Raw genomic sequence first — 27,720 nt, forward strand, 5'->3', positions numbered from 1 at the left:
GAATTCAGATATAATACAAAGCTAGAGTTAACAGTGAGCACCCTACCCCCACCCATACCAACACCTGGGTATATTTGGTAATGTTAATATCATATATAAACATATAACTATAAAATTACCACCTCAACAAATAATAATTAAATATAATAATACAAAATAACAAGGGGAAAACAACCCCGCTCCTAGAGACAGAGGTAAAATTGAATAAGGTAACCACCTCCTCCCACCAACATTAACCATACCCCCAGCTTTTATATATATATATATATATATTATATACATAAAATAATAACAGAAAACAACCCCAAGGGGGGGGGGGAGAAAATCAAATCCCTCTCCCCACCCCCCCATGATAATATTAAACAGTAAGGTAAGAGAAAAGAGAAAAAAAAAGGGGGGGGATATAAACCAAAGCGGGGGGGGAAAGGCAGACCAACATCCATTATGTCTTACAGTTTATCTAAGAGAGTCCAAGAATTCCTTAGCCTTTTTTGGTGATCCAAAGTTATTAGATTAGATTAGATTACTTACAGTGTGGAAACAGGCCCTTCGGCCCAACAAGTCCACACCGACCCGCCGAAGCGCAACCCACCCATTCCCCTACATTTACCCCTTACCTAACATTACGGGCAATTTAGCATGGCCAATTCACCTGACGTGCACAACTTTTGGACTGTGGGAGGAAACCGGAGCACCCGGAGGAAACCCACGCAGACACAGGGAGAATGTGCAAACTCCACACAGTCAGTCGCCTGAGTCGGGAATTGAACCCGGGTCTCTGGCGCTGTGAGGCAGCAGTGCTAACCACTGTGCCACCGTGCCGCCCACTAGTATACGGATCCTTCATGGTTAAAGCGTAACGTCGCTGGGTAGCGTAAGGAGTACTGAATATTTAAGTCCCTTAACCGCTTCTTCGCCTCGTCGAATGCCTTCCTCTTTTGAACCAGAGCTGGGGAAAAGTCCTGAAATAGCATGATCTTGGATCCTTTGTAGATCATGGCTTGGGGGTCTTTTCCGAGATTTCTAGAGGCTTCCAGGAGTATCTGCCTCTCCTTGTAGCTCTGCAGCCGGAACAGGACCGGGCGTGGGCGCTGGTTCGAGCCGGGCCCGCGTATTGCGACCCGGTAGGTCCATTCCACCCTTACCTGGCCTGATCCAGCTTGCAGATTTAAAAGTTGTGGCAGCCACTGCTCCAGGAATGCTGTAAGCTGGCCTTCCTCTTCCCGTTCGGGAAGGCCCAGCAAACGAATATTTTTTCGGCGACCTCGATTATCGAGGTCGTCAATATGATTTTCCAAGGTCCGGACTCGCTGCTCAATTGAGCGGTATTTTCGGAGGTCGCGGCCTTTAGCTCCGCCCCTCCAACTCGGCGTTCAATTTCTTGGATTTCTCGGTTGTGCTTCTGCAGCGCGGCCAAGAGCGACTCCCAACGATTTCTGGATTCTGCAATAAAGGCATCGATCTTCGAGTCAAGCTTGGAAATCATTTCTGCAAGGCTTGTTGCTGTTGGTAAGTCCCCCGGGGCGGCTGTGGACGCCTCTGCTGCAGCTGGAGAGGGTGGGGGACGGGTTCCTGCTTGCTGAGAGCTGCGGGCTCCCTTCCATTTAGTCATTTTAACTTAGGATTAAATTGTTTAAATGTAATATTACACAACTAATTAAATTACACAACTATTATAAATGATTTGGTGAGCGTGGTAGGGGGTGGGTGACCCACTGTACCCAAGTCTTGGGAGGAGCACTATAGACCCAGTCTTGCTGGGTCGCCGCCATCTTGGATCCCCTCGATCCTCTTCCTTTTAACAGTGCTGTTGTTTTGACTTTTTTCTCCAAAATTCCAAAATAATGCAACAGCATATAAAACAGTAATTGCTGTTTCTGGAATTCAAGGAAATTGCCTCCAACACCTAAAATACCTCAGTTATTTTCAGCTACCATTCCGAACTGGATGTGGTAGAAACGCAATCTTTGATCTGATTGTTAGTTGCTCCACTGTATCACCTGCTGGTTATGCTGTTTGGCATGTAAGTAGTCCTGTTTTTAGCTTCACCAGGTTGAAACCTTAATTTTAGATATGCTTAGTGCTGTTGTTGGCATTGCTTCATACACTGTTCTTTGAACCAGGATTGATCTCTTCACTTGATGGTAACTGTAGAGAGTGGGATATTTTGGGCCATGAGATCTCAAATTGTGGTTGAATATCGTTCTGCTGCTGATTGCCCACAGCATCTCATAAATATCTGGTTTCAGATTATTAGATCTGTTTGAAATCTGGCCAATTTGTAGCTGGGTGGTAGTGTCATGGAACACAGAAGGTATTCTTAGTATGAAAGTGGGACTTTGTTTCCACAATGACTCTGCAGTGGTCACTTTTGCTGATATTGTCACAAGTGTTCTGGATTATTCTGACCATATGTGTGTGAACCAGGAAACATCTTAAACATCGATGTGAACTAGGAAACATCATTATAGTTATACTTATTTAGATTAGATTAGATTACTTACAGTATGGAAACAGGCCCTTCAGCCCAACAAGTCCACACCGACCCGCCGAAGCGCAACCCCTACATTTACCCCTTCTTACCTAACACTACGGGCAATTTAGTATGGCCAATTCACCTGACCTGCACATCTTTGGACTGTGGGAGGAAACCGGAGCACCCGGAGGAAACCCACGCAGACACTGGGAGAATGTGCAAACTCCACACAGTCAATCGCCTGAGTCGGGAATTGAACCCAGGTCTCTGGCGCTGTGAGGCAGCAGTGCTAGCCACTGTGCCACCCAACCTTTTGAAATGTTATCGATGTGAACTAGAAAACATCATTATAGTTATACTTATTTACCTGAAGCATAAGACAGGGATAAAATATCCTGAAGCATAATAAAAATTGCTTTGTGTCCTCCTTCCGTGTTTGCACTCGGAACCAAAGGGAGAAAACATGAGAGAGACACACTATAAAATTAGATACCTGTCTGTTTTTCTAACCTTGTGCTGCATTTTTCTGTACGTTTTTCACTTTCGAACCACGTCCAAAGATTGGTTGGCCTCCTAACTTCTCTATTTGTTGCAATGCCCTAAACAGTCAAGTGGCAATGCAGAGAGTCCATGAATTTGCTCAAAACTTTTTGGATTTTGAATTTCTGAAGTGGATAGGTTATAGCATAAGGACACTGCCTTTTACCAAATTTTCAACAAACTAATTTTGTATCTGGAATGTAGGATCTATGGAAACAATTAGAATGCTGTTGTATTTTAATTAATTTACTCAAAATGAAACCTTGATCTTAAGACACTTGTATCTAATCAGACTGTGGATAAAATAAGTTTTTTTGTTTTGGTCACTGGAAGGATGAGAAAAACACAAACACAGAAAATGCTGGAGAAACTCAGCAGGTCTGGCAGCATCTGTGGAGGGGAGTTAGTGTTTTGAGTCTAGTTTTAATCCTTTTCAGAGCCTCTGACAGGGAAGAACAGTGAATAAACATGAGTGCACCAGAAAAAAAGAGTACCATAAGAGGAAAAGTAGTAAAATCATAGAATTTGAGACACTTTATCTGAATGGACACAATTTGTACCAAAAATGGTAGCACCATAAAATCAACTCCAAAGGTGACCATTGCTGACAATGAAAATTCAAAGCCATTGCTATTTCTGAAGGGTAGGAAGAAAGTGAAAGGAAGTAGAGAATACTGTTAATAAAAGGTGAGGTCAGTCTGGTAGTAAGAAGTGAGACTTGGCTTGGAAGTTCCAGACTTAAAATCAGTTTACATGGAGATGAGAAATAGCAAAGGAGCAAAGTCACTGAGAATAGTAAATAAAAGGCTACACTTTAGAAACCAGTATAAGTTAATAAATAATTGAGGATTGGCAGGAAGTTACTGCAATGATTGCGGAAGACAAAAGTAGAGATGAGAATGAACACTGTATTTAGGGCAGTTTCTTAAAAGAATATGTTGGAGCTAACCAGGAAAGTGATTATTTTAGAGCTGGTAATGTATACTGTGATGGGATTAATTAACATGGTTGAAAGTGTCCTCCTTAAATAACATCACATAATCCGAAATTTGTTTCTTGACCTTCCAGGTAGTTAAAAGAGCAAGAAGATTTTAGGCTACAGTTGACTAAGAAAATAGGTTAAAAGGTAAGAATACAGAATAAATAGCAGACAATCAAGCATACATTTCATACCTCAAAATTTTAGGTTGTATTCCATTTGAGAAAGCAAAACATTACAAGGAGAAAGTCACATGAGACCAGGTTATTGTCTAACAGGCTATTTTGAAATCACTAAGCTTTTGGAATGCTTTTCCTTCCTCGGGTGAAATGGACGGAAGCACACAGGCAGAGAGACCATTGCCAGATAATTCTAGGTAGTTGAGTGTCAAAAGATGGTGTGAGTGGAGTGTGGACAGGCTGAATAACCAGTCTTTTCAAGTGATCAAAATTGTCAGTTTGGAGTGAATTAAGTGTCAACAGCTAAATTACAAAATGACCTATGATCTGATTAATTGTCTCTCTGCCATAATCACAAAAATTGACTAAGGAGCAGTGTTCCAAAAATTTGATTTCAGATAAACCCTGTTGGACTATAATCTGGTGCCATATGACTTCTGACTTTGTCTACCCCAGTCCAACACTGACGCCTCCACATTATAAAAATGACATGAGTGGTGATCATTGGTCCAGGATGAAGTAGGGATAAATGAGAAGCAAGAAAATGGCAGAAACTTTGAACAACTATTTTGTGTCTGAACTCTTTGGTAAAAGACAGAAATGGCTTCACCAGAATTGTGGGTGATGAGGAACAGAAGGGACAGAGCAATTTAAAACCATCATGATCACTGGAGAAAAAGTACTAAGGAAATTATCTGATGTCCTGCTTCCTTGATCTTTAAAAGAAGAGCCTACGGATATGATAGATACATTTTGTCTTCTTCCAAAATTCCTGAGATTCTGAAAAGATTTCATTGGATTGGCAAGCTGAAAGCAGGAAATGGTAGGCCAAAGCCTAATTCTGTGATTGGGAAATACTACGGAACTCCTCACCCCACCCCATTAATAAGGAAGTAGTAGCAGAACACTTGAGAGAATTTGATGCAGCCAAACAGATTCTGTATGGTTTTATGAAAGGGGAATATTATTTGACCAATGAGAAAAGAGCTCATAATGTTGTGGGATGCTTTGTTAACATGTATAGAAGATAGCTAATAAATAGGAAAGAGTCCAGCTTCGACAACCCTCAATAATGAAAAATTCCACAGGTTCACACTCTTCAGAAGAAATTTCTCCTCACTATTCTCTTAAATGTGTAATTTGCTCACATGCTGAACCTATCAGTATCCCTATGTAGATTCATTGTTTCATCTTCACCACCTGCCTTCTCATCTATTTTTGTCATCTTCAGCATTGGCTACTGTACATTCACTTTCCTCATCTAAATGATGAATATATAGTAAATAATTGTCCCTACACTAAGTCCTGTGGCATTCAAATAATTATAGGTCGACATCTTGAAAATGTCTCCCCTCATGTTAATTCTCATCTTTTAGATAACCAGTCCTCTACCAATGCTAGTAGATTGTCTCCAACACCATATGCTCTTATTTTATTCAGGACCCTAATGTGTGGCACTTGATCACATGCCTTCTGGAATTCCAAATGTATTACATCACTTCTTTCCCATAATGCCTATGCTACTTCAAAAAGTTCCAGTAAATTTGTCAGCATGACTTACCCCTCATGAAGCTGTGCTGATTGTACTTGATTGTATCATACATTTCTGAATGCTGTACTATTATATCCTGTATAATAGACTCTTAGTGTTTTCCCAATGTTAAGTTCACTGGTCTTCAGGTACATATTTTTGTCTCCTTCCCTTTTCAATAAAGGTGTTACATTGGCAGCTTTCCAATCAGCTGAAACGTTTCCAGAATCTAAGGATTCTTGAAAGATTACTACTCATACATCCACTATCTCTCTAACTACTTCCTTTAATAACCTAGGATGCATTCCAGTAGGTCAAGGGAACCTTTGGTCTTCAGTTCCATTGAGAAACTTTTCTCGAGTGATATTTACTATTTATGTCCTCTCCATCTTTTGCCCCTAGATTATTTAGTGTTTTCTATTATGAGGACTGAAGGAAAATATTTATTCCTCTACCATTTCCTTGTTACCCACTTTTATTACTCAGCCTCATTTTCTAACAGACCTATGTTTATTTTGGCTTCTCTTCCTTTTCAATATATTTTTTAAAAAGCTCTTGCTGCCTGTCTTGCTATTACTTGCAAGTTTACCCTCAAAGTTTATTTTCTCCCTTTATCTGGTCATCTTTTATTGATTTTTAAAACTATCCCAATCTTCTGCCTTACCACTAATCTCTGTTGCATGGAGTTTTATTTCTATCAATTGATGCTATCCTTATCTTCCTAGATTAATTGTGATTGGATTATCGCCTTTCTAAAATCCTTTTACCTCACTGGAGAATATCTTTGCTGAGCCATGAACCATGAGCTGCTACACGCCTTTTCTCAGTCCACTTTGAGCCTTACCCCTATTTATTTTGTTATTGTCCCTATTTAACTTAGTACACTTGTTTCCAATCCAAGTTTCTCCCCCTTGTTGGATTCACAGTATTTTGTTCCAGGAAACTGTTCCATATACACTGACTTTTTCTTAATGGCTTCCCATGTCTTGATTAATGTACTGCATTTGTTATGTGCCCTCATGATTTCTTTTGTTGTCCCACTGTATAGCTACTGTTAGACCAATAGACTACACCTACTCATACCTTCGTTGTCTTTTTTATTCTTTACCTAGCACCCATGTGAATTCTGCTTCTTCTGTTCCAAAACCTTTTCTTGCTGTTGTACTTTTTTCCATCCCATACCAACAATGCTACCCCACCGCCCTTTCTTCCCTGTCTGCCCTTTTCAAAAGCGTCCTGAATATTTCGTTCCCAGTTTTGATTTTTTTGTAACCACGTGTCATACCTGTATTTGTGCCATTAATTCACTTATTTTGTTCCTAATAATGCATGCATTCAAGTAAAGAGCCATTGATTTTGCCTTTTGACCCTATTTACTGCTGTTTTTCTATGTTTGTATGCTCTGTCACTTGCCGTCCCACACTGAGTATAGTTATCTAAATAGCTGCCCCACAGAATTGTATTGGAGTCCTCTTTATTGCCCAAGGTATTTGATTTGACAGGATGCTGGTCCTAGCACAGTTCAGGTGAAGCACTTGAATAGCTCTTTTCTGTCACAGTACTGGTGCCAGTTCCCCACAAACTGAAACCCATTCCACCCACCAGCCTTTGAGCATTTGATTCCTTGACTCTAATTATGCTATTGCCAGTTTGCAAAGAGACCTCAGTAGGTGTTAGTATTCAATCAAAGCTACATAGCATGGTAGCCATTGCTTTCTCGGAGTTCTTAAACCCAAATTCCCAATCCACAGAAACTCCTAAATCATTGCTGCAGTCCTCACAGCCTTTCCTTTTGAGGAAGAAAGCCTGAGCTGCTACATCTGATCCTCTTTGCCAGCTTGACTTGATCTTGATCTTGTATCTCTGTTCACAGTTGCGAAAAGATCAAAGGCTTTCCAATTCATCATTTGATGTGTTTTTGGTGAAGGCTAGATTAAAAATTGCTTCCTGTTTCTAGGAAGCTATATCAAAGCTAGATCATTAGCAACTTTGACTGTTGTCCCAGTTTTATTTTCCAAATTTAAAATATTTGCCTGATTACACTGTGCATTTAATATTGCACCAATAATAGATTTATTTTCCCCAGATCCCTTCAGTAGAAACATTGTTCAAACATACCAAATATGACACTGGAAAAATTAGATGTTCTTAGCTTCAAACTTTCTGGCATAGTTGCTATGTTGATTGTGCAGAGTAGATGAGAGGGAAGGTCATGGTCATAAATATACAATTCAAGTACACAGTTCTGGCATTCATTATACGGATAAATGGGGGCTCTTGGAACATGGGAATAAGCTATTCAGCATGTCAAACTTACTCCATCGTTTAGTTCGATCATGTTGATATTCCATTTATTTGCTTGAAATATTATATTCAGTTTTTGAAGGATGCACTCTGGTATTGCACTCAGATAGAAAAAGTAAAAACATAATGAGAGAAACAGATTTGGGTTTACCTGGAATTTCTAAAGGTTATGTTATGGACAGGTTCACAATCATTGTTGGCCTCAAAACAGAAATAACAGCTCCATTGCAATTTTTTTTTCTCTATTATGTTGGGTGGAACTAAACAGCTTGTACTTTAGTTCTGTTGAAAAACCTATGACCTGAAATGTTACCCTTCTTTCTCCACAGATACAGTCTGATATGCTGAACTTCTCCAGCATTTTGCGTTCAAATTATGTTTAACTGTAGCTTGTTTCTTTGGTCCCACTTTGAATCTTGCATATTAAATTGTCAGAATGTGTTTCCTAATACTTCAGCAAGATGAATTGAAGTCTGCAATTTGGATTCCTACCCATTTGCATGAAAGTAGTTTTCTATTATCAATTCTGGTGAATGCATTTAATGTTTGCCCTGTAATGGCTGGGTAGTTTTATAAAATAGTAAAGTCATCAGTCCTATTTTCCATGGTTGTCAGCTCAGTTAACTTAATGATTTGAGAAGTATATTTTGGATTTTTCTTTGCTGTTTCAACAGCTTTATCTTCGTGTATTTGCCTCACTTGCAGCCGATCTTGAATGTTCCTTCATTGTTTCCCTATAACTTGGATTTCTGGTCTATAAGTGCCCAAGTTGAAGTTCCACTTGCTTCAGAGAGATGTAAAATGTCTCTGAACAGGTTAATTAGAAAAATAGATTAAATGAAAGTAACATGAATTTTAAAATCCATATTTGTAATGCTTCAGAAAGAAATCTAGTCCCAGTTTTGTTACCAGTGACCAGATATAAATCCTTAAACAATTGGAGCTTATCTTCTTCAATTTATCGATCACCAATTCCATCTTAAAAGTGTCAAATTTAGACCAAGGGTTAACATTATTTGAAAAGTCTATTTTCAGGGCATCAGCTTAGCCTGTGAACTGTGTACAGTCTGGACGAGTACTCCAAATTCCCACAATTGAATAAATTATGAATATGACAACACAGAGTAATAAATTTATTTAATAGTCTGTACTGTTGTATGAGTGGTATAAAAGCATAGTTGTAGGCAGTAAAACATTGTAACAGCTAGTTCTTTCCTCACGTCAGCAGAGTAGTAATGTATATGACCTGCTGTTGATAAATTAAAGTTAAAAGGCTTTCAGAAGATGTGCAATGCAAAATTTATAAGTTAATGGAATTTATAATCTATCATATTTGCCATAGGGAAAGGTGATACTAATGTTCAAAATAATTTCAGAACAGTCTGTCTTCCTTACTATGGTTTATTGTAAAATTAACTCTAAATGTCTTTAATACAGTGGCAGTCGAGATTATTTCTATGCCAGAGCTGTACATTACTAACAGAATATTCTACTGGAGAGAGAAGCCTGCTATGCATAGTTGTTGACAGCATTCTCAATTCTACGACATAATCTAATCTACATTTCTTTTAAAAAAGTAGTAGTTCTGTAGTGTGAGAATAACTGATATAGTGGGTTGACTATCACTGAGGCATAAAACTGTCATCATGAAATAAAATATAAAAGGAACCTCAATGGCACTTTGACACCATATTTTCCAAAAATTGTTCAATTAACAATGGTGTTTACAGAGCATGTCTGAAAAACAGCTTACCAGCAAGGCTAAGTCCAGCATAGTTTTTATAAAATAGGTTTTTGCCCTGACATTACTGAGAGTTAACCATTCATTCCTGATGAGTGTTAGATGTAATTATGATAACCATCATGGGCAGAAATGCTGTTGTTTTAACATCACTTCGTTTTGAATCATCACCCCCTATATTTACTTACTATTTCCACAGATCCTCCTCCTCTAAAATTCTACCACTGATCTCTTTCCCAAGTAGAATTTTTTTTAAAACCTCTTAACATTTCCAAAACATTGCCCTTCTTTCCCTTGAGTTAGTGCTTGCATTTATAGCATTTTTGAACTATTTGTATATCTTGAGTTAACAGGATTCCAAACAACCTCTTTGCAATTTAGGAAGTCACATCCTGTTTGCTTTTCAGTGCTAAACTAATCTAATATATATATATATATATATATATTTAATTCCAAACTATGCTGGTGGTTGCTGATGAGAAGACTTTCCAAAATTTTTTTTAACATGGATTTTGTTAAAACTAATTTCTTCCAAAATGCATATTAGGCATAGTTTACCAATTAATGCACAAGTGTTCTGCCTTTTCTTTATCTTTATTCCAAGGCAGATGATATGTGAAGTCAGATACATGTCTTCCTGCTTTCAGCAAAATTTAAATTAGTATGTTTGAGAAGATGTGTAGCTCAGATTGAGGTTCTGGATGTAAGCTTGCTCGCTGAGCTGGAAGGTTCTTTTTCAGACATTTCATCACCACACTAAGTAATGTCATCAGTGAGCCCCCGGTGAAGCACTCTTGTTAGTGACCCACTTTCTATTTGTGTGTTTAGGTTTCCTTTGGTTGGTGATGTCATTTCCTGTTCTTTTTCTCTTGGGGGTGATAAATGTGATCTAAGTCAATGTATTTTCTGACAGTTCAGGTTGGAATGCCATGCTTCTAGGAATTCGTGCGTGTCTCTTTTTGGCTTGTCCAGGATGGATGTGTTATCCCAGTTGAAGTAGTGTCCTTCCTCACGAAACACGAATGGGAATTCCGAGAAGCGTGGCATTCCAACCGGAATTCTGTCAACAAACGCATTGATGTGGACCCCATTTACCACCTTCTGCGAAAAAGAACAGGAAATGACATCACCTACTCAAGGAAACCTAAACTCAAAGGTTTGCAGTCCTGCAACTTTCAGAGAATGATGTTAGACAATTGGGCGGCACGGTGGCTCAGTGGTTAGCACTGCTGCCTCACAGCACCAGGGTCCCAAGTTCTATTATAGCCTCAGATGACTGTCTGTGTGGAGTTTGCACGTTCTCCCCATGTCTGCGTGGGTTTCCTCCGGGTGCTCCGGTTTCCTCCCACAGTCCAAAGATGTGCCGGTCAGGTGAATTGGCCGTGCTAAATTGCCCATAGTGTTAGGTGCATTAGTCGGAGGGAAATGATTCTGGGCGGGTTTATCTTCAGACAGTCAGTGTGGACTGGTTGGGCCAAAGGGCCTGTTCCACACTGTAGGGAATCTAATCTAATCTAATTAAACATAAGTGGAGGAAGCTCCATCAACATTCCCATTTGCAGTGACAGTCCAGCCCAAGATAAGGCTGCAAATACCTTTAGCCTGGAGTACCAAATGAATGATGTGTTTTTGTCCCGTCCCAAGGTTATCATTATCGTTATCACAGAAACTAATATTAAATCAATTTAGTTCACTTTACTTGAAATCGAGGTGGCTAGTACAGATCAGTTTTGAACTTCAGCAGAATCCCAGCTTTAGTGCTGAAGGTTTGTAGTGCAGAAAGAGTTGTGCCTTTAGCCAAGCAATACAACTACATTACTGATATCTACAAGAGAAGGTGGAGTATGTCCAGGTATATCCTGTTCACAAAAGGGGAAGCAAATCCAATTTAACTAATTCCTACTTTCAATCATCAGACAAATTGGTGGGAAGTTGTTGACAGTCCTGTCAAGTGACATTTACTCCCCAGTTAGTTACTAACTAATGCTCAGCTTAGATTCTGCTGGCATCATTATCATCTAAGTCTCATTGTTACTTAAATTCCAGAAGAAAGGTAAGTGTGAACAGTCTTGCAATCAAGCCAGCAATTGATAGAATCAAGGAACCTGAGTAAAATTGAAATTCATGGCAATTGGGCAAGTCTCCACTAGTTAGTTATACCTGAGACAAAGGAAGATTTAAGCTAACAAATAGACGAAGATGGTTGTAGTTGTTCCAGGCCAATCATCACAACCAACAATACAAGAAATCCTCAGGGTTGAGTAGGTTTTACTACCAGCTGTCTCCAGCTGCTAAATGAGTAGCTTAATGCAACACAAACGCTAAGTAATGAGATGGTGGTGGAGACGGTCTTCAGTGTCCAGCACCAAGAATGTATTGAACTAGGGCCAAAGTCAGCATGCAGAAGTCGATCCAGGCATGTGTAAAAATGAGATGCCAACCTACTGAAGCTACAACACAGTACTATTTGCATGCCTAACAGTTTAAGCAGCTTAGAAGTGAGGGAAAGAACTCTTCATTTTGTAGTCATTGTTGGAGGTCAGTCATCTGAGTCTCAGGTCTTCACTTCACTGCACTGCACAAGTTCATCAGGGTGATGTTGTAAGTCCAGCCATCTTCAGCTGCTTCATCAATGGCCTCCTCCACTATCAAAACCTGCGGGTTACAATTGACTGAAAACCAAGCTCGAGAAGTATGGAAATAGTGTGACTACAAAAGCATGTCAACCTCTGTTACAAGTAACTCTCCTCCAGACTCCACACAACCTGTTCACCATCAGTGTGTCACTGAATACTCTTCCCCGGATATGAGAATGCAGCTCTTAACAAAATTCAGGATCTTGACGTTATCTAAGGCAAAGCAGTCCACTTCATTGACTTCCCATTCGCTCCCTCCACCTCCAACACACAATGGCAGCAGTGTGTACGATCTACAAGATTTACTGCAATAACTCTTTAAGGTTTCCTACCCAGTATCTTCAGAACATGCAGTCTCTACTACCTGGAAGAACAAGGGCAGCAGGTACATGGCAACAGGGCCACCAACAATTTCACAGTCCTGGTTTGGAACTACATTGCTATTCCTTCAGTACTACTTAATAGAAATCCTGAAAATATTTAATGACAGTTTAAGTAAGTAGCTAACCATCACCTTATCAACTGCAGTTGGCAGTGGTCCTCCCTCCATTCCTTTTTGTTGCATCTTTTGTGTTGACTGTCTCCGTGAAAATACTTTGTTGTATTCAAGCCAGTTTTCAAGCTGATTACTGAGAGAATTTGATCCTTCTTACACACACTCTTTCATGAGTGTCTGACATCTGACAAGTGACAAACTATGAAGGTTTTTGACAGATGGGACTATTTGTGCAATTCTCTTCCTTCCCCCGTGTTATCTCTTGGCTTTCAATCATAAAATCCCTGCAGTACAGAAGTAGGCCACTCAGACCCTTGTGTCCACACTGACTCTCTGAAGAACATCCCACCCAGACCCACCCCTTAACCTAGCCCTGTAACCCTACAATTCCTATGGCCAATGCACCTAGTCTGCACATCTTTGGACTGAGAGGAAACTGGAGCACACAGAGGAAGCCCATGCAGATATCGGGAGAATATGTGGAGCTTGCACAGTCACCCAGGGTTGCAATCGAACCCTGTTCCCTGGTGATGTGAGGCAGCAGTGCCAATGACTGAACCACTGGGCTGTTCTTTTTCTTCCTGATACTGTTTAGTTAGATGTGAAATATCCTCACTCAGAATTGTCCCTGAAGGCAAAAAAAATATTCTGCCAAGAATTTTCATCAAATTCTAATTAATATGAAGTTCAAATCCAACTACTAAGTATCACAATTTGGCATGGCTTTTGTCCGTCGTATCTTTTATCTTTAAGTCATTGCTGATTCTCCATTTTCCTGCTGTAGATTTGAGATCTGACCTCCAGATGCTGATTCAACCATGAATGAATGAGTTATTGTCAAACATAGATACAGTGATAAGTGTTCTGTTACCGCAATCTGGCACCATTTTAAGGTACAGGAGAATAAAGGAAGTACTTTATTTTCGAGGAAGAATAAAATATATGCCAGGGCCAATATTTTATTAGGCTACTGCTATGCTCAAGTAGATGTCCAGGCCGTATATATAAGGAGATTTGGGAAGGTAGTATTGGAAACAGTTTTTTTCCCCCCGTTTGATTTGGAGAGTGTTGCAGGCTAATTCCTGATTGAAAGGAGACCTCAAAAATCTTTGTTTTGGTCGTTGGTTGCTAATGTGATGCGGCTATTTCAGAATGTAGTAAGTTATCTGCTATCCTCACCATAAAAGGATGGCTTCATCCAAGAAATTCAGCACCATTACGTTTTTCAGTGAACAATTTGTGGTGGTTCTAATTCTCCTTGGCAGCAACACTTTCACACTTCACACTTTCACTTGAATTTAAAAAAAAGGAATAGATATACTATAAATTAGAGTCAGAGTATTTTTTTTTTGTAAACTTAGAAGTTGTCTTTTGTAATGGACAGTTATGTCTTTTATATAATATGTTTCTTTTGCCAATCTTGAATTGCTACTTTTATTTCTCTCTTGTGATTTCCTTAATCCCTGGAGTAGTGACAATTAGGGAGCAGTGATGATGCAAAAATTGAACATTGAGCTGCATTACTCAATCTGGAGAGTAAGCAGACAATTTTGTCTCATAATATACATTTTTCTTGCTTTTTGTTTTTGTTTGCTTAGCTAAAAGTCACAATTGCCATTTTCCAGTGGAAATCTGTTGTTAAAGCTTTGGGATCGCTTTCATTTGTTTTATGTTTAGATCTTTAGCCATTAATTTCAAGTAAAAGAAGAATTTTCTCCTCTTAAAGGTAAGACTAAAATTCAAGGTTGTCATATGTTGAGTAATAATGCAGCACTTCATAAGTTTTGATGTACAAGTATATCATGGGTGCTTTTGATTTAGTTACTTGAGCAAGAGTAGTGGTGTTTTTTTCATCTTTCCCGAACTTCCTATCCCCTATGTAAAGGAAAATTAAGCCACATTCTCAGGCATGTGACACATCTCAGTGGCCATCATATCCTCGGGTGGGACTGGAACCTAGACCCCATGCTCCACGAAATCCCTAATAACCCTAAGCATATGCTGTTCTTCATTGTATATGTGTGTTTGTGCCCATGTAAGCATTTTGAAATGATTTGTGCGATAATCTCTTGTGACTGTATTTACTTTTGGTACACTGTACTTTCATTATATTCGAAAATGTATTTCAATTAACCCTATTCATTTGGATGTTGTATGCCGTTAAAATGCAGTGTGCAATTATGTTGTAAATGTTCACTGATCAGCATGCATCTACACTGTTGAGCTGCTTTTTTAATCCAAAGAACCTTTGAGTACAGATTCAGTCGGGCTTTTTTAATTGTCTTTATCATAGTAAATGAATTTTGCCTTTAGGTTAACTCGCATTAAAACAATAGCTTTAACCAAGGTATATTGCATATGCTTGACATCTTGCATTTTGTAGATGAAAAGCACTTCAGTATTTCTAGCCATTGAAAGTTATCTGTGACCTTAGTCCTTTTGTAACGGTGATGGCATATCTGTAAAGATTCACGTGAATTGGAACTGGTTCACTTGTGTGCTTAGTCCCAGAAGTCAAGATTCAACAGTGAATTCTCCAGGGTATTCTGAATATCGCATTTAAGATGGGAGGTCTAATTAGATGGCTTTTCTCGTGAAGGTATGATCACATGACTGCATCATATTGTACTCCCGATTGATTGCTTTACTGCTGCAGATATATTCCAACCTCTAACTACAGGGCGAGAAAGCAAAAGTACGAGAATGATATCAGGAAAATAAATGTTAATTTTTTTTTTACTTGTGAATTGAGATAGCTTTTCTTTTTTTTAAGCTTTATGAACTTAGATGGTTGTGATGTTTTGCTTTGCTCAATGTTTTAATCTTGTGCTGGATCTTATGCATTTGCAATGTCAATTCAACAAAACAAAACGATTGCTGTCGTCCTCGGCACGACACGTATGTAGAGTGCATCCGGAGCACAGGCATATGGTAAGTTGTTGGCAAACTAGCAACTGAATCATTGTGCTTTTTGTTTGTTCCATGACAATATTGAACTCTAGTTAAACTGGTGCCACTATTTTTTGGCAATGAGATGTAGTTCTGTCTTTAGCTGCAATAGAACTGAAATCAACTGAACTAATAAATACTGCTAAGCTAACCTTGTGTGCACAACTGAGTTGCTTTGGGGGAGGTGCCAAGTTAACCATTTTTCAGTGTACAGTAAATAGTGGAGCAGTAATCTTATGTTGGCAAGCTTTTTAAAAAGGGGAATTTAATATAATCACTAGCTTCATTTTTGTCTCTACGTATTAGCAACACTGGTTAATGCAGTTGAAGCAGTGGCTGAATAAGACTAATGTAGTCAGCTTGTTGAAAAGAGCTGGCAGGTAGACTGCGAGTAAACATAATTTTGAAAAGCATTGCTTTTCCTCCAGAGACCTGTTCATCTTGCAGAATCACTTAGGAATACATTTCTAGGGAATTTTTAATGTAATCCAGTACACCAGATAGTAAGCAAACAAGAAAAATAGACACTTTTTTTTTCTCCTTTTGTATTTAAGTATAATATAGTCATTGGAACTGTTGTGATTTTTATAACAAAGTAAATCTTCAAACAGTAACATTTTCCAGGCAACATAATGTGCTATATTTAGAATTGCCAGGAGAACTGTTGTAGAATTCAAGTGACATTTTCATGAAGCCTTTTTTTTTGAACTATGAATGAAATACTCATAGCAATTTGTCTTCGTTTGTATATTTCCTTCTAAGTTTGCTTTGGTCGAAACAATCCATTTTCTTCTTGCGTGGTTCTTTGAGACGAAATATTGGATATAGAGAATATGTTGTTTCTGTCCTCTTGTAGGTAGCAAGATTTGTGGAGTTGCTTTTGTGTGAAGCTGATACAAAAAAAAATTATCTCAATATCTCAGTAAAAATAGTATTGGCTTGCATGCTATGCCTCAGGAATGCTCTTGGTGTCCTTGCTCTATTAGTAAGAGTGGCATGTGGAAATTATCATCTAATATACCACTTCATTTAAGCGTAATTGATCAAAACAATTTGTTCTTAACAGCACTCTTTTACTGTTTTCAATTTAGAAAGTTGTTGAAATAATTATAACTGCCATGTTGACTAAAAGTTGCATGTGGGTGAAGCTACATATGATATAATGCTGTTGCAATATATGCTTAAAAATAAACAAGATCTGTAGCAACATTTGGATTTGTTATGGTGAGCATTTCATTCATCTCAGGCTGACTTTTTAATGTTGTCAAGCATACTGTGACAAAACTCGCATTTTCTCCAAGAAAGATTAGATTACTCTAAGCCAACTTGTCTAGGTTTCTGTATTTTCAACATTCTCAATGGTCTTAAGATGATGGTGCTAGCCAACGAATCCTCGAAAGACAACAGAATAGGTTCTGTTCTTAAGACTAATGTGCACAAAAGTAATCCAATTGAGAAATGTCCCTACTGGTAGTTCAACCCTTTTTAGTTACGTTTGGGTCCTTAATTCTTGTTAGTGATGCAGCCAGCAATTGAATCTTCTCAGGCATCTGGAATTTCGTGTTTGAAAAATTACAAGGATAGCCTCCAAATAGATTACATAATATGGCACATTGACAATTATTGATTCAAAGAATTATACAAAATGGTGATGAATAGCTTCAGTAGTGATCATTTGTATTAATAGTATATCTTTTGAAGGATGGTCTTAAAATTGAGGTTTTAACTTGGATGTCCTGCTTCATTTGCAACAAGACATTGTTGCCATATTGTTTTAACTGCCCCTCTTAAGTCAGAAATAAAACAGACGTTTCAAAATTGGTACTTTTGTCTTTTTCTCAGGTTTAAATATGCATCGGATTGTTGTTATAAAGCAGTGATTCACCAAGTACCTGGTTGAATGCACTGTCGCCACTTACAGGACTGAAGCTTTCTAGAATTAATTCTCAGCACCAGTCCAAATATATTCCAGTTGCTGTCTTATGCAAGGCAAACATATGAAGCAAAACTCAGGTTTGCTATCTAGATATAGCTGCAGCCTAAAACACCAACATTTGGTGTATGGCCATGAGGCTGACATTACAGCATCCAAGCAGAGGCTTTCCATTTCCAAGCTTAGTGTTATGCTTATGTGGAGTATGTAAGATGAAGAATAACATTCAGTAGAGCTGTTCGTAAGATTATAATTCAACGAACTAAATTGCTCCATAAGACAGATATATAGACTGATGTCTGGAATTGTGATTTTCATGTGTCCGCTTAACTTACAGCTTCACTATTAACGGTAGTTTATATAGAATGTAAAGTAGGTAGTTTTGTGCATACTAATTTATTATTAAAATATTTTCTCTTGTACCAAGAAGTACCTCTCTCATCAGATTTTTAACCAGACCAAAGGATATATTTGATGTTCCCTCCATTTATATTGTTCTTCATAACAGCTTCTTATTTCTGTTAATGCTAATTTTTAAACTGGAACAAATCCAGGCCTTCCTAGAAAGAATTCACTGAATCACTGTTCATTGTGAAATATAGTAACCAATATTAGAGATCCACTATTTGCTTTTAAAAGAGCCTTTTAATATTTAGTCTAGATCAGGCCTTAAACAACTTAAAATTGTGACCTTGATCTTCTGTAACCTATTTAGTTGAAATAAATTGCCATCATGAAGAGAATATGAGCATTTGCCATCCCAGATCTGTAGTATCACATTTAAGATGAATGTAATTTGCCTATTATGAGCCTAATCTTCTTACATATTAAGATCCATCTAAAGCATACAAGCAGATGTATTTTACAAACCCATCAATATGGCTAAATATAGCATAAATCTGTTTTGACTTAAAGAAATTAATCCTATTGAATTGGAACACCAGAAATTCCATAATCAACCAATCACAACTTTTTCCTTGTTCGATAAATTAAGAAGACACTATTTAGACGAAGACTAAGGATGTTCCCCATCCCTCTACCAGTATGCACTGGTCAATATTTATCTATCTCTGAACCAATATCAGTAAAATAGTACAAAGTATAATTTCCATGTTTCATATGTTTTAAACAGTGACCATACATTGTGAAATATGCCACATGAATGCAAGTTTTGAACAAGATTTGGATTGGATCCCTAGTCTGTAGGAGTAGTGTTGGAGAATAGACAACATCTGCAATTCATGTTTAATACAATTGACTTCTGTTGTACGTCAGTGTATATGGGAGCTACACGCTGGTTGGCATATGTTGTCTGCCATGTTACAGGTGTTAGTATATTTTGCAGTATGTTTTAAAAATGTGTTTTTCAGATGTGAGACCAATAAATTTGTCCAGCTTTAAATGCTCTTAAAGGTGGTGGTTGGCCAGCTTCTTGTATTGCTACAGTCTGTATGGAGTAGATATACATTAGGACGAGCTCCAGATCTTTGACTCTGCAACAGTGAAGGAATGAAGATTTGATTCCAAGTCAGAATGACATGATGCTTGGAGGGGAGCTTGCAATTGGTGATGTTGCCAGGCATTTGTTGCTCTTCCACCTTTTAGACCTTTGTATCTTGATGCTATGTGCATTCTGTACATGCTTCCACTTCTCCAACTACAGATCTCTCAGAAGTCTTGCATCACCCAGCACCTGAACTGAAACTTCACCCTCAACTGAACACTGCCACCCACCAATGCCTACCCTGAAGAATCAATCACTTCCCCTGGCCACTACCTTCTCTGATACCCTACCCCTACATATTTGGCACCTTTATCCAACTGGCACCCTAGCCTCGCACTAACCTTGTGTATTTACCCTTTCGTAAGAGCTGTCAGCGCAGCTGTGTGTGATGCTGCAGCTTCGATATAGTATAAGGCAACTGACTGCTGTGAAAAAGAGGACATGGATTGCCTTCCCTCAACAACTATTCTACACTTCGAGCAATCTGTCAGAATGAAAATACAATCTGCATTTTTGAGAGAATCCTGAGTGGAATCTCCTATGCAAAGATCTTTCATTATCTAAAGAATAGAGAGCAGAGTGACAGTCTGCATGTGATTATCGCTTCTTGGGAAATCTGGCCCTTTGTATCTCTCTGTGTTACCAGTTTGCCAGATTGAATACGTTTTCAGTTCTCCGTTTTGATTTTAGCTGATTTTGGCAGTATGTATTGTAAGTTGAACTGTCAATTTCATTTTTAAGGCCCCATTCTATTGATTTTCATTTGTACATGAGTGGTGAATAAGGAAGCATGAAGGTTTACCAAATGTAGATATTAGGTTATTGACTGCAAATTTTACTTCTCCTCCTGTTTTGAATTTAGTAAAGCCTTTGGTTATTAATGCATCTTGCCTTCTTTATCATGGACATTTTTGACTGTTTAAAATTTTGGAAGCTGCTTTTTCTTTCAGATTTTCCCTATTTATACTGTCTGATACAACTAAAAAGTGGCATAAAATTACGCCCCTGTATATATTGGCAATGACTGGAACTTCAAAATGCAACAAGAAACTTGGGTGCTTTCAGCTTTTTGTTGCCAAAGTACTTGAATGTAGATAGTGTTTGCATCTGATTACATAATTTGACTACTTGATAGTCTCTAGCTGTTAACCATTTGGGAGAAATTGAATTAAAAATGTTGAATACTTGACTTTACTAAGATATTTCATTTTTATTCATATATTTCCTTGAAGACTTTGACCAGTATACTAGCATTTATATGAAGATTGTAGACTTTGTTTTTCTGTAGTGCATCTTTAATTATTTTTGTTGCACTAATTGAGTTTTGCTTCTTTTCTCCTTCTTCCCGTCTTTTGTCCCCCCCTCCCCACCATCTCCTTTCCCAAATACAGTATGCTTCAGCTGGCTGTCTCTTGTCGCTGCACCACACAGAAAAGCCAGAACATGAAGAGGTGTGTGAGTTTCGGCCGTACATGTGCCCTTGTCCAGGAGCATCCTGCAAATGGCAAGGATCGTTGGAAGCAGTCATGCCTCACCTCATGCATACACACAAAAGCATTACAACTCTGCAAGGGGAGGACATAGTATTTCTGGCAACTGATATCAATCTTCCTGGTGCGGTGGATTGGGTTATGATGCAGTCCTGCTTTGGTCACCACTTCATGCTGGTGCTTGAGAAACAAGAGAAGTATGAAGGCCATCAACAGTTCTTTGCCATTGTTCTTCTAATAGGCACACGTAAGCAAGCTGAAAACTTTGCCTACAGATTGGAACTGAATGGAAACCGCAGACGCCTCACGTGGGAGGCCACACCGAGGTCTATCCATGATGGAGTTGCAGCAGCAATCATGAATAGTGATTGCTTAGTCTTTGATACCTCCATAGCTCATCTTTTTGCAGATCATGGGAACTTGGGCATTAATGTTACGATCTCAATGTGCTGAATTGCATTGTTGTAATACAGCAGTGTACACGTAACAATTGAATGTTTTCAATTCAGTGGATGCAGTAGGCAAAAGAATGCAGTTCTATATACTTTTCAGCACCTTGCCTGTGTAATTGGTGCTAGCCCATTTGACTGCTCCATGCGTGCATGTGTTGGAATGTAACGAAGGCATGCTCAGCACGTGGTTCCAAGCCTGACTAAAAGAAGATGGAAACAAAAACACCAAAACAAATCCAAGTTATTGCAGCTGTTTTATAAAGGAAAAGTGATACAATCTTTTTTGTAAAGAATAATCTTTTCCTTCTGTGTGAAATGCAAGTTCAAATTATTTGAGGCAAATTATTCAAGATGTATTTGTATACGGGTCCAGTGTATAGAACTACATTATGCGCCACATCAGTACTTAAAAATGCAAAGCCAGTAGATGCTTGTGCCTATCTTAAATATGCTTCAGGAGAACAGTATCTGAATAGTTATTTATGAAGATCAATAATGGTGAAGGACCATGGCATGAAGTTATTCTTTGTTGCCATGACAGATGGGTTTTGTTGCAATTTTTTTTTAGGTAAAATGTTGGGAACAAAGTTGCAGAGTAGAAATGTGGGTTCCCTTATACTTAAAGCAGTCATGGATAAATCTAGTATCAGCATCGTCCACTGTTATAATCCCTAATATATCTGTATGCACCTATTTGTATTGGATTAAGTTCTATTCAAATTCTTTGCTACTAAATTGTCTAATCAAATGTGTAAATGTTGACAGCAGGCTCATATTTTGAGTCATCTGTTTATTATTTGTATCCTGAACAAGAGAAGTTGCTTTACTCCAGAAAGTGTACAATGGGTACATTGGCTAGCTTTGTATTGAACTGCACAGCTAGGTTCACTGATTCAATAATAACATTAATTTCTTTAAAACATGAAATGCTAGAATAATTGTGTAGAGCCAGTCAGTATTTATTAATGAATTACAACTGTTAGCTATAATGAGCTTGCTGACTTCTAAATGATATTGAACAAAACGTTGTTTAAAAGAAATTTTCAAGTTAGATTAGAATTTAACCAATGTGCTAGCAGAATACTAAAGAACTAAGGACATCATAAGATTCGCAAACATATAATTTATCGAAGTGTTTGGTCATTTTCAATTATTTTTGTGAAAGTAAGCAAGGCATGGAGTGGCAGTAAAGGAAATTGTCTTTCCAGTCCTGTCCCTCCACCCTACCTATCATTGATTTAAAAACAGCGTTTCATAATATGCAGCATCCAGTGGGATGATTGTATACTTCTAAAAATTTCAATCTGGAACACACATGACTTCAGTTTGTTTTATCTGCTATCGTTTTCCTCTTTGCTCTCTTCCTGTCTCCCATATAGTTGTGCTTTTTATTATCTCATACAGATTATTAAAAAGCTTGTGGATCCAACTCCGTTACATGCCCCAAGTCACTATGGGTGCAGTTTTTATAGACAGTGGATCCAGTTACATCAGTTTTCACAAATACCTGTTGCTATTCATAGTTCATCACCTAAATTTCAGAAAACCCTTAATTCAGATTTAAAAGCAATTACTGATTCCTATTACTGTTCGTTTTAAGGTGTTGGCTACCTGCTCGCCAGAGCAGCGTGTTTACATTTTTCTTTTAAAAGTAAGACTTTCTTTGCTATATTATGAGTAGTGTATCCAATGATGAATTGCCATCTCCCAATTAAAGAATTTAGACTTATCTAGGGTATGCCTTTATCTGGTGACTATTTCAACAGCAGATAGTTTGCAAGTCTGATTTAAGATTAGTTTTAAAAATTTAACACCTTTCCATGCTGACACTTTACATTTAATACAGGTAGGAACTTCATACTGACCAATCCCTCTCTCACAGAATATAAATTAATGTGAAAATGCAATTAGAATCTGAAATTTAAGGCATTTTGGTTCAGACAAATTTCATGGTTCAACATCATTGATGTAAACCTCTGAGACTTTGTCATCCTTGCACTATGGTAACTTGGAATATTGAAAATATTTCAGTAGAAGACCTAGCAGCATTCCTGCCTTTTGCATCCCTGCAGTAAAGGGATGGTAAATCGCTTAAGCAAGTATTTCTAGGTGAGTGCTTGGAAATGTCCTGTGGCTTTTGAAGTAAGTGACAGATGTTTGGACCAATTCAAGATTTTTTTTTGTGAAACTAATAATACACAAATATACCCAGAAGCATCTTCACTTAGCTTACTTTAACAACCATATTAATCCTACCATAAATAGCTGCATGAATATACCATAATCATGCAAATTTCATTTAATATTTTTACAGTTAATCTTTGAATTTCCTGCCTGATTCCCTATCCTTTGTTTCTCATCGATTTTAATTGAGTCCATCTTCAGATACATATACAACATTTGACAGAAATAGTAGAAAGCAGCATCCATTTTGAGATATTCTTTGCGTAGGTCCCCACATCTTGTAAGAACAAAATTCCAGCGTCTAGTTAATAATGAAGGCCTTGCTTTTGTAGACATATATGTAGTGTCTGCATTGAAGCCAGTCCAGCTACCAAGAATGACAGTTCTGCAAGAAAATTCAAAAATGTGATTTATAGTTAAAGCATTAAAATTTATGTACTCTTGTAAGTGTTCCTGTTATGTCATCAATATCTACTTATAACTTGTATTCTTCCTTCAGAAGTTTGATATTAATTTTAAGGAAAGATCTAAGTATCTGGTCTTGTCAGCGATCCATAAACAGAGCAGCAAAATTTATAGTTCTTTAGCCTTTTTTGCAATTATGGCTGATGTACCAATTTTGCTTTGAATATTGCTGCAGTCATTTTCCAGTTTGATGTGGGAGTTTGCAAAGAGAAAGATTGGATGTGCAATTGAATAATGGGTGGGCTGAGGTTGATGTGATGGTGAAAGTACAATCACCAAAGAGAAGTCTGTGCAGTATTTGCTGCGAGACCTGTTTAAGATATCCGAGGTATCTCCAGGACAGCAAATAGCAATAATTCATACATCTTCAAATTTTGTTTCTTAATAATAGCATAACTGCATTTTGTTAGAGGTGTTCTGCGCCATGCCTGGTCTGTTCTTTAACCCTTTTCACGTATAATGAGTTTTTTTTTTACATAATGATATGAAAATTTTTTTTGATTGAAAAATACTATGTTTTTCATTCTCCACTTGGTGCCTCGTAATGTGAATTTCCCACTCTTCATTTTTGGAGCATGTTTTTCTGTATGCAGTTTTGCAGAATGCAACCTGCACAGGCATGATTATTTTTAATAGATTTTTTCCAGAGGTTTCAATAAACTGCTTTTAGGGCAATTTTTAAAAAATCCATTCTTCCTATGAATTTTCAATGTTAAAATATTAATGTAGTTTGTTATCTGACAGTTGATTAATTTCCAAGGTAATCAAAGGGATGTTTATCTTAGTTCTTCAACTTTCCATCTAGCATATTTCTGAATAGCACATCATGACATAATGATATATCATCTGTTAATAACAACCTACCCAAGAAATAGTCTTCAAGGACAAAAAGAACAAGTGTGTTTCAGACAGAACACTCTATCTCTAATTTACCCCTTTCCACAGCTCCTAACCAGTTGTATGATTTAACTTGACTCAATACTTGAAATACACCTTCATTTAAAGAATGGTGTCCTTTTAAAGTTAAGTGAATCTACCCTTCTGGCACTGATCAAGAAGAATCCAGCTAAGCTTTGAATGGATCTGTTATACCTTTTAATTAATCTTCCTTACTAAAACAAACCAGATTAAATATTTAATAGTAAGTATAGCCTCTTGCTTGATCCAAGAGACCAGTTGGTAAATCAGTGCTCAATTTTGGTGTACTAACATGCTGAGACATATGGGTGACCTGTATAGTTCAGCCATTTTTAGAAAGCTGCAGCTGAACTTAATCAAAGTAAAAGCATAGAAATGAGTGTGTGCTTAATGCAGTCATCTTTTATACTCTTTCAGCAGTGCATTCAATAAATTTAATCAAATAAAAACCCAATAGGGTGACTGTTGCTTTGAATTTTGTCAAACATGGTAGTTTATACTGTATGAGTTTTTTTAAAAATTACTTTTGGTAATTATGCTAATGTGCATTTTTGAATTCAAATTTGGATACTGTGGATTTCCTGTTGAGCAGGTGTTAACATTTGTATTGTACAAGATTTTCTGTTTTGTTTTATATATTTGTGTTTCTGTGCTGTGTTTTCTTTGTGTATGTTTTGTTGTACTGAAAGAACAAATATTTCTCTGTTTAAAAAATTGTTTAATTCTTATCACAAATGGCTGTTAAAATGCAGTAAAACTTTAGTTTTGAAGTGACCACTCTTTTTAATCAGGAAAATTATTCTGTATTAGTATAAATAACCTATTTCCTTTTTGCTCTGTATCCAAATTGCAATAAATTAAAACAACTTACAATGATATTGTGTTTTTATTTCTTCATTGTACTCAGTTTTAACATAAATCCTTAGTTTCTTATTGAAAATTTCTACTTTTTCTTAATATGTTGACAATTTTTAAGGGGATAAAGTTAGTTCAGGAGAGTTTGCAGGTTGCTTAGCAAATTTATCCATACAGTAACCAAGTCATATTAACCAAGCAATATTAACCAAAGGAACTTGTATTAGAGTCATAGAGTCATCTTTTAACTTTTTTATAATCTTTTTGGTAAAGGTGCAACAGTTTGCCTTGATGCTTGAGAAAAAGGGCATAATTTCTCTGGGGACCTATTTCTGGTTGCTATTCAGTTGACTGTGCAGAAAATATATTAATTTACAAGGTAGGATAATACTTGCTGTGATGCTGAAGTACATGTTGAGTTGAAATTAAGATTAATTGATATTTCAAAAATATTTACATACTTGGTCAGCTATCTAAATTTACTGGTATTAAGCTGGAACAAGAGGGTCCACAGTAGCACAGGCGATTCAGGAAGCAAGGCTAATAGTATGCTGTATGATTTTTTTTTAAAGAAAGAATCTGAGTCTGTAAATCTTGAAACAAAAACAGCAAAGGGTGAAACACTCATCATTGAGCAGAATCTGTAAAGGAAAATATTGATTTTCTGATAGAATATACCTGAAATATTCTTTTTCTGTTTGTAGATGCTACCAAGGGCTGCCAACTGTCTCCCAGTTGTCAGTGATTCCCAGAACGGAAAACTGATCTTTCATAACTACTAGCAACCTGGAAAAAGCATCTGCACACACTGTTTATAAGAGCTGTTCACACTGAAGTTGAAGCCCTTTCTATTGCCCAGTTGTTCATACCCAGAACCTGTCTTCCTGTACTCAAGCCTTCACTTGCAGTTATCATAGGACTCCAATCATTCATTGTCTGGAAGTTATAAAATACTCTGTTATTTCCTGGAGGTTGATCTCACCCTTCTGCCATAACTTTGTTGGAAGCATGTTAGCAAACTAGCTGGCCTTAGGAAAATGGGAGAAAGTGAGGACTGCAGATGCTGGAGACCAGAGTTGAAAAATGTGGTGCTGGAAAAACACAGCAGGCCAGGCAGCATTTGAGGTGCAGGAGAATCTTTTCCTGAAGAAGGGCTTATGCCCGAAATGTCAATTCTCCTGGGCCTTAGGAAAATGCTGAGTACGTTCAAGCTCTGGAACCAAATTACTAAGTAAAATTCATGGACTCATTATCTTTTAAACTACATAATGTTTGCTGTTCATAGATTATATATTGCTTGCTTATTATGAAATTTAGTTACAATTTAACTTTTTAAATATTTGACGTAACGATGCCAGCATTTTCTTGAGCTTAATGAAAAGATAGTAAGAACGAATGAATTAGTCTTCCACTGACAATATGGTATTTGAATTAAAAAAAAGAGTATGTTGTACTCTTCCATAAACTACCTTGAAGGATAATAATGAAATGGATAATTACATACTTTTGCAAAGGGAGTATTAACAGATACTGTCTGGTTTTAAAGCCAGATTCCACAGACACAGTAGAATTGATATCTTAAAACAGTTGTAGATTAATGATTTATTTAAATTTTTTTGCCATGACTGATTTAATTTTAAATTCTGCATTATTTGCTTCTAAGATGGTATTTAATATAAACCTAGGCATTCCAATCATTATTTATTAAGTTTTAGTCATTCTGATTAATTCCCTTCATTTGATAGATTTGCATAATTCTGGCCTTTGAATTTATATCACTGATGTGCCATACTAGAATTCTAAGCTTGGTGCATTATTTGAGAAAACAATAAACTTTTATCTTCCTATACTTATAGCAGCTTCAGAATTTAAAATTCTCCTTCTCCTTTGATGCTGCCTGACCTGCTGCGCTTTTCCAGCAACACATTTTTAAGCTCAGAATTTAAAATACCAAGCATTCAGTAATAAATCTACTTTGTCTGCATACAATATTTAATTTGGAAGTGAATTATTTTCTTTGTACAGCAAATTGATTTGCAATTTTACAATTACTATTTTTCCCCTCTTGAATTCATTTTGATGAAGCTT

The 27,720-nt window shown here is 37.4% G+C and overlaps 1 protein-coding gene across 1 annotated transcript in view; it reads left to right on the top strand.

Moving 5' to 3' along the window:
- siah2l (seven in absentia homolog 2 (Drosophila)-like) overlaps window positions 1-25,653 on the top strand; it is a 56,412-nt gene extending 30,759 nt beyond the window's left edge. Inside the window, exon 2 of the mRNA XM_043704638.1 lies at window positions 20,660-25,653. Coding sequence (XP_043560573.1) covers window positions 20,660-21,211 — 552 coding nt within the window. The 3' untranslated portion in view covers window positions 21,212-25,653. The remainder of the gene's footprint in view (window positions 1-20,659) is intronic.
- The last annotated feature ends 2,067 nt before the right edge of the window (window positions 25,654-27,720 follow it).

This window comes from Chiloscyllium plagiosum, chromosome 15 (genome assembly GCF_004010195.1).
Source record: "Chiloscyllium plagiosum isolate BGI_BamShark_2017 chromosome 15, ASM401019v2, whole genome shotgun sequence".
In the NCBI taxonomy this organism is placed as follows: Eukaryota; Metazoa; Chordata; class Chondrichthyes; order Orectolobiformes; family Hemiscylliidae; genus Chiloscyllium; species Chiloscyllium plagiosum.